We start from the raw sequence: 7,847 nt of genomic DNA, 5'->3' as shown, positions 1-7,847 counted from the left end.
ACTGTCTGTAACGTCAGTTCCAGGGTACCTGACACCCTCAAGCAGACATGCATGCACACTAAACACCAATGCACATAAAATAAAAATAATTCTAAAAAAAGTTTTCATTTACTGGGCACAGTGGTGTATGCCTTTAATCCTAGCACTTGGAGGCAGCGGCAAGCCGGCGAATCTTTGAGTTGGAGGCCAGCCTGTTTTTTTCTAAAGAGTGAGTTCCAGGGTAGCCAGGGCTATACAGAGAAACCCTGTCTTGAAAAACGAACAAAAAAAGCAGGCCATTGACACTCTTAGATATGTGCTCCCAAGCAATATCAGAGATGCAAATTTCACACAGGGAAGAATAATCTCTGGTTATTTTAGTAAGAGTTCATCGGTCAATGCAGCGTGGGAAAGCAAAGTACTTCACCTTTGTTATGAAGAACATACCAACAGCTTCCATCCCGTACAATGTCACACTGAAGCACAACTCTTTGACCTTTTAAAATAACATTTTATTTACACATCTTGATTTTTGTTTTCCTGGAACATTTTTAAAAGACCTTCAAGTAGTTTGGAAGCCTTTCTGCTGCTTCCGCTGGCCACAGCCTTCCTGGGCATTTTCCCAGACCTGTGCTGCGAAGTGTGGCAGGGCTGCCTGGTGGGCTGTAATGGAATGAGGAGCCAGCTTTGGAACTACTTCCAGTTCTCTTCATTAGCATGCTGCCACCCACCCCAGTTTCTGCAAGGTCAGATGTGCAAGACAAGTGGGGCTGAGACCAGGGCTGTAACAGTGTAAAATGTGCTCTAGATCAAGTGGAAGCCCGTGAGAGGCTGATCTGCTCCTGCCCTGGCTCCAGGAGCCTGTGTGGCTCAGGCCTGAGAATCTGAGTGCTGGTCTGCCCTCAGGAAGAGCCATGCAGGTCTGAGTACACTCATTCTGCAGTTACAGGTGGGGTTTTGGGAAATGCCGCAGCACGTTCCACAGAACTGGACAGTGATCAACAACACAAGCAATGTTGTGACAACACACCAGACATCAGGTAAAAGGACAAGGTCCAATTAGAAAAAAAAGGAAACAGTCCTAAAGTGTGACATTTCAAACCTTTGGCTGATGAAGTAGAAGATAAAACTGCTGTCCTAACTGCTCAAGCTCTTCTAGAAGTCAGGTCAATCCCACAAGGTGTCCCTTCAATTCTGCTCAATTACTGTGCTACTAGTTATCTGATGTTCTGGCTCTAGAGAGAGGCACACAATCCCTCTCTCAGTAAGTATCATACAGCCATTTGAAAGGGACTCTGCCGCAGGCAGGTTCTGGAGTGAGAAGCAGCCTTTGCTTAAATCCTAAAAGCGAAACTGAGAATCTGCCCATGCTCTGTCTAGCTGCAACCTGAACATGAGCCCGGCCTGTAAACAGTCAGTGTACACTGACCCCAGCAATGCACACAGCTTGTCAGGACCTCTCTCCAGGCTTGCCCCTGGCTGACTCTTGCTAGATGGAGCCAGTAAGGCTTTTCCTATTTGACAGACGCATTTTGTATGGAGTCATCAAAAACAGAACTGTCACCATCTTCCCTACACTGGGTCTACTCCATCTGCCCCAGTTCCTTGTTTTTCCGGCCTTCAAGCCAGGCATGATGGCTGCTGAGGACAAGCCTGTGCCTGCTTTACATCCTAGCCCCTTCTCTGTGACACTCAAGCAGCTCTTTAACTCCACAGGGGAAGAGAGGGATGGCAGGAGAGATGACTGCTCTGCAGTGGGCAGCAGGCTCCTCTTCTGAAGGCAGATGGAACCTCTGGGAGGCGCTGTGCTTTAGTGCTAGGTAATGCGGCTGGCTCTAAGGTCACATCATGTAATAAACCTACCCCAGAATTCAACTGCAAGTGCTCCAACTGAATAAATACAAGGGAAGAACATGTAAGACTGGGGTCCCCACAGCTGGAAGGCAGAGTGGCCATGAGGTGTCTGAGGTCTAGACTCACCACCTTGCAAAGCACTTGCAAAGCAATGCCACCCTCTTTCAGTCTCCTCAGATCACACGCCATAAATGAAGGAGCCACACTGCAGTTCATCCTCAGGCATACTTATTAGGCCCACCCTCCCGCTCAGCAAAGGTCCCAGCACACCCTGTGGTGCCCAGGAAGTCTCAGGAATAAGTCTCTGAAGGTCACTTGCCCCTCTTGCCACGGCCCTTCCTGGACGGCAGCTTTCCACCAGCCCCAGAAGAGGGTGGGTTGGGGGCCGAGGGGATGTTGATCTGCCCTTCTTGGATCTCCTGCCGTGTCTCTGCAGGCAGGTGGCTGATCTGCTGCTGTGTCTCCAGGTAGAACATGACATCACGCAGCTGCTCCTGGATCTCGGTGATCTGCAGGTCCTTCTGGTCACAGGTCTCCTTCAGCCGCCTCTCCTCTTCCTTTAGCCGGTTCTGCAGCAGCAGCTGGTTGGCACGCAGACACTTGTTTAGCTCCTGCTCCTCCTGCAGCTCTGTGCTGAGCTTGGCCACTCTGGTGTTCAGCTGAGTGCACCTCGAGCAAAACAGAGACAGAGCTAGTTTCACCTGCTCTAAGTCCCTTTCTACTCTGGGAGCTTAGAAGCCATTAGGGCAGGCCCTTCCCTGCTAAGCTCGGCAGCAGCAGCAGCAGCAGCAACTCTGTCAGACATGACCATGATGAGGAACCCACCAAAGTGGCATCTTCTGAGATAAGTGCTATAACATCATGAACTGTTAAAGGAGGGAAAGGAAAGGGGTCAAGAGTAGGGGTGCTCCATTCTCAAGGCTCACTCCTAAGTGAAGAATTACAAATCAAGACACGAGGGCTGGAGAGATGGCTCAGGTTAAAAGCACTGGCTGCTCTTCCAGAGTTCCTGAGTTTAATTCCCAGCAACCACATGGTGGCTCACAACCATCTGTAATGAGATCTAGTGCCCTCTCCTGGCAAGTGTATGTACAATAAATAAATTAATTTAAAAAATATCCCATTCAAGACACTATAGCAGGTATATGTATCAAAATGACAAAGTAGTCAGGTAGTGTGGCTCCAGCCTGTAATCCTAGAACTCAGGAAGCTGAGATAGGAGCAATGTTTGAATTCAGGGCTATACTGACTGAATGGTTTAAGAGCACTGGCTGCTCTTCCAGAGGACCTGGGTTCAATTCTCAGCACCCACATAGGAGCTCACAACTGTCTGTAACCCCAACTCCAGGGGATCTGACACTCTTGCACAGAATACATGCAGGCAAACACCAATAAATATAAAATAAAAATAAATAAAAAAAAATAATTCAGGGCTACAGCACAAGAGTCTATCCCAAAAGACCAAACCAAAGTTTGGGGTTGTGGCACAATCCTTAAAACAGCACACAGGAGACAGTGGCAGGTAGATCTCTGTGATTCCAGGCCAGCCTGGTCTACATAGTAAGCTTCAGGGCAGTCTACATAGTGAGACCCTGTCTTAAAACAAAACAAAACAAAACAACCAAGATAAGGAACGATAAAGGAAGATGTCCAACGCTGACCTCTGGCCTCCACAGGCTCACCCTGGAACACATGTACACATGGACATACATAGACACAGACACACACACACACCTGCTCACAAATGGCAAGTTTTGTATTAAACAATTGTGCACAATTAAAAATAAACATTAGGTCAGTACTCGGGGGATCTTTGTGAGTTGGAGATCAGCCTGGTCTACAGAGTGAGACCCTATCTTGAAAACAAACATAAATATACTGGAAACTCACGTGATGTGGGAAAACTGGATGGAGAAAATGGAAGAAGATCTTTAAAACTATCTTTGAAACGTTCCTATAAATCTGAATCTATTTCAAAGAAAAGGTTATTTTTTTTTTTTTTTTTTTTTTTTTTTTTTTTTTTTTTTTTTGGTTTTTCGAGACAGGGTTTCTCTGTAGCTTTGGAGCCTGTCCTGGAACTAGCTCTTGTAGACCAGGCTGGTCTCGAACTCACAGAGATCCGCCTGCCTCTGCCTCCCGAGTGCTGGGATTAAAGGCGTGCGCCACCACTGCCCGGCCAGGTTATTTTAAGAGAAGCAACACTAAGGAGCAAACATCCCTCGTAAAAGTACCTTGATGTACTATACTGTACGGTCACAGCAACAGTTCAGCCACTTCTACAGTGTAATTAAAATCTACCCTGTTCAGTGCTTGGGATCAAACACAGGTCCTTGTGAATGCTGGGAATATACTCGCCCACTGACTTACGGGCTAGGCTAGCCACTGCCACCAGTAACAATCATCTCCCGTCCCCCACTGTAGTCTTGTCATGCTGGTCATGGTTTTTTACTCAATGCTTGGCATCATTTGCCCTTAGTCCTGTCCAAGGGATAATCTGTGACATGGATTTAGATAAAACTTCTTCCTAACTCCAGCTTCCAGTCAAGACGGCTCTTAGAAACTGTAGGCAGGGGCTGGAGAGATGGCTCAGTGGTTAAGAGCATTGCCTGCTATACCAAAGGTCCTGAGTTCAATTCCCAGCAACCACATGGTGGCTCACAACCATCTGTAATGGGGTCTGGCGCCCTCTGCTGGCCTTCAGGCATATACACAGACAGAATATTGTATACATAATAATAAATAAGTATAAAAAAAAGAAACTGTAGGCAGAAATGGACGCCATCTGCACACACGGCAAGCACTCGGACGCAGGAGACTTCAGTGCTCCACCTGGCACTCACCTCAGGGGGAACACAAATTGCATCTTTTTTTGTTTTTACGTTTATTTCCTGAATGTATGTGTACACGTGACAAGGTGCACGTGTGGCCGTCTGAGGACTATGTGTATGGGAATCAGTTCTTTCCTTTAACCACATGAGCCCTGGCATCAAATATAGTTTGTCAGGGTTGGCAGTTGAGCCATCTTACTAGCCCCTAATTGCACAATGAGAAGTCACTGTAACTCTGCTCCAAGTTACAGAGAGCCAGAAAACCTACATGATGTACATGTTGAATATGGGGTGTTGCCAAGGAAGCAAAGGTCCTTCTTGTGAGAGCTTGCTGGTATGCATGGGGCCAACAACTGAGGGATACCTACTTTCTTTCCACAGACTGCTTCTCCTTCAGAAGGTCACTGAGCCTGAGCTCCAGGCTGTCACATTTCTCAATGGTCTCTTTAAATTTGGTCTTCATGTTGTTAATCTAAAAGTGCAAATGGAGGTCAGGCAGAATCATGTGGATCTTGAGATACCCCCACCCCGCCCGCCACTATAACCAGGACAACCCAAACTTAGAAAGTCAAAGTGAGCCACTTGGAAGGAATTGTGACAAAAAAAAAATTGTGGAAAACTTTCTTCTAGGATAAACAAGGACCAGGAGCTATCGGATGCACAGGAAAGCTACTGAAAGAATCAAACAGGGTAATCCAGGCTTTGGAAGAAAGAGAAGGTTTGCCCAAGGTCAGAGCAGAGCCTCATTATTAACTCCTCCCAGAGCACATTCCTGAAGTTATCTCCAACAACTAGTGAAGAACTGGGGACCTACCTCCCACTTGCAATTGAAGCACTTAGGCTAAGACAGGAGGATTGCCAAGAGTACGCTGGGGTACACAGTGAGTCTCAGGTCATCCTCACCTATAGAGATTCTGTCTTAATAAACCAAAAAACTCAAAAACAAAAGAAAACCATGAGACTGGATTCTACTAGCTTGGTTTTGTTTTGTCCTCCAACTCACTGCTTTTCTGATGTGCCATGAAGCCATACGAATTGAATGTTTGTCTTGGGTCAGTCTATAAGGCAATATACCTGCAGAACTAATTCATACTTCAGAGAATTAGAAAGAACCAAGTTATGTAGGTCAGGCGAAAGTAGCGCTACTAAGAGTCCATCGGAGTCTAGCTAGAGGAACATGTGAAGAGCTGCAGAGCTGGGAGCTGCCTCAACTCCATCCAAGTCTTAGAAACTTAGAGAAGATGAGGGGAGCACAGTCACTGAGGAGGCTGGGCTGCTAAGCACCAGCATCCAGGAGCCTTTATTCCCACACCTCTCAATAAGTGATGCTGCAAGTCAACAAGCTAAGGAAATAGGCTCAGCGAAAGACAAGGCAATGGCCCAAGGTCACCCAGCTGCAGGGTAGGGGATCCTGCCTAAGACAAAGCCTGGCCAAAGTCAAGCCCTCTAAAACTGAAGGCCAAAGTTTTATGTCCTATTCTTGAGGCACAGGTGATAGCCACCACACTAGGGTCACACTTTAGCCTTTCTTTTTTGCCTTGTCTGATTTATCTATCTACCTATTTATTTCTTTTGGTTTTTCAAGACAGAGTTTCTCTGTATCGTATTGGCTGTCTTGGAACTAGCTCTGGAGACCTGGCTGGCTTCCAACTCAAGAGATCTGCCTGCTTCTGCCTCCCAAGTGTTGGGATTCAAGGCACATGCTACGAGTGACCCTTGTTTTATTTTTTTGAGACAAAGTTTTACTCTGTAGCCTAGGGTGGCTTTTAACTTAGCAAGCTTCCTGCCAAAGCTGGCCAAATGCTGGATTTCAGGTGTGAGCCACCAGGCCCAGCTACTTCAACACTGTTTAGGGGTAAGAGATCACTAAACTCTCCTGCTGCTTCTGTTCTTCCCTGCCTTCCTCTGCAGAGCAGTAGGTAAGATAGAAATTAATATCAAAAGGATTCAAATACATTTTGGTTCATGAAAATATTAAGCCAACCATCTTAAAATCAAGATAAAAACTTTTTTTGAGAGGTCTTATGTAGCCCAGGCTATCTTCAAACTCATGATGAAGCCCAGGATGGCCCTGATCTTCTGATTCTCCTGCTTCTTCTCCCCAGATGCTGGGATTATAGGTGTGCACTATGGCCATCTCTGGAAAAGGTCTTGGTGCTGCCACAGACAGATGCTATACTAAGGTTAATGTTTAAGAAACACTCCAAAGATGAGCAGTAGTGGCGCACTCCTTTAATCCCAGCACTCAGGAGGCAGAGGCAGATGGATCTCTGTGAGTTCGAGGCCAGCCTGGTCTACAGAGAGAGTTCTGGGACAGCTAGGATGGTTACACAGAGAAACCCTGTCTTGAAAAACAAAACAAAACAACAACAACAAAAAACACCCCAAAGGACTAATGAGATGGCTCAGTGGGTATAGGTGACTGCTGCACAAAGCTGATAGTCTGAGTCAACATTCAGAATCCACTTAAAGGTGGAAAGAGAAAACTGAGTCCACAAGTTGTCATCTGACCTCTGCACTAGCATACTTGTGTGCACACACACAAGAGATACACATGCACACACAACAGAAACAAGCTTCACAAAACAGTAGATACAGTATAATTTACTCCCACATCTACCATATTCTATGTAATAAAAACACCAGTTGTGATCTATCAAACTGATTTTTACAGTTTATAACTGAGAGAAGTATGGATTTCAATTTCAATGGAGCTAGAGGTCTGAAAAGGTGTATCTTCAGAGGTCCTACTTATGTCCACTGCCTAACTGTGTGTTGGGCATAGGTCTTTATAATCAGCCCCATGAAAACCAAGAGCTGGAGAGATGGCTCAGTGGTTAAGACCACTGACTGCTCTTCCAGGGGACTTGGGTTCAATTCCCAGCACCCACATAGCAGCTCACAACTGTCTGTAACTCCAAGAGATTAGATGCCTTCTTCTGACTTCTCTGGACACTAGATAGTACACAGTGCACATATATACATGCAGTTAAAACATTCATACACAAAAAAATGAATAATTTTTATTTATTTATTTATTTATTTATTATGTATACAATATTCTGTCTGTGTGTGTGTCTACAGGCCAGAAGAGGGCACCAGACCCCATTACGGATGGTTGTGAGCCACCATGTGGTCGCTGGGAATTGAACCCAGGACCTTTGGAAGAGCAGGCAGTGCTCCCAA

General features: G+C 46.0%; 1 protein-coding gene across 2 annotated transcripts in view; it reads right to left on the bottom strand.

Moving 5' to 3' along the window:
• Positions 1-469: 469 nt before the first annotated feature.
• The window catches only part of LOC119824916 (BRCA1 associated protein), a 32,749-nt gene continuing 25,371 nt past the window's right edge, over positions 470-7,847 (bottom strand). For both annotated transcript variants that reach the window (XM_038345501.1, XM_038345500.1), the window contains exons 11-12: positions 5,030-5,133; positions 470-2,502 (exon numbers count right to left, since the gene is read on the bottom strand). In XM_038345501.1, the coding sequence (XP_038201429.1) occupies positions 2,145-2,502; positions 5,030-5,133 (462 nt within the window). In that variant the 3' untranslated portion in view covers positions 470-2,144. The remainder of the gene's footprint in view (positions 2,503-5,029; positions 5,134-7,847) is intronic.

The sequence above is a fragment of the Arvicola amphibius genome, chromosome 10 (genome assembly GCF_903992535.2).
Source record: "Arvicola amphibius chromosome 10, mArvAmp1.2, whole genome shotgun sequence".
Classification (NCBI taxonomy): domain Eukaryota; kingdom Metazoa; phylum Chordata; class Mammalia; order Rodentia; family Cricetidae; genus Arvicola; species Arvicola amphibius.
Note: the sequence above shows the minus strand (reverse complement) of the source record. Positions and strands in the feature narration are given on the sequence as shown.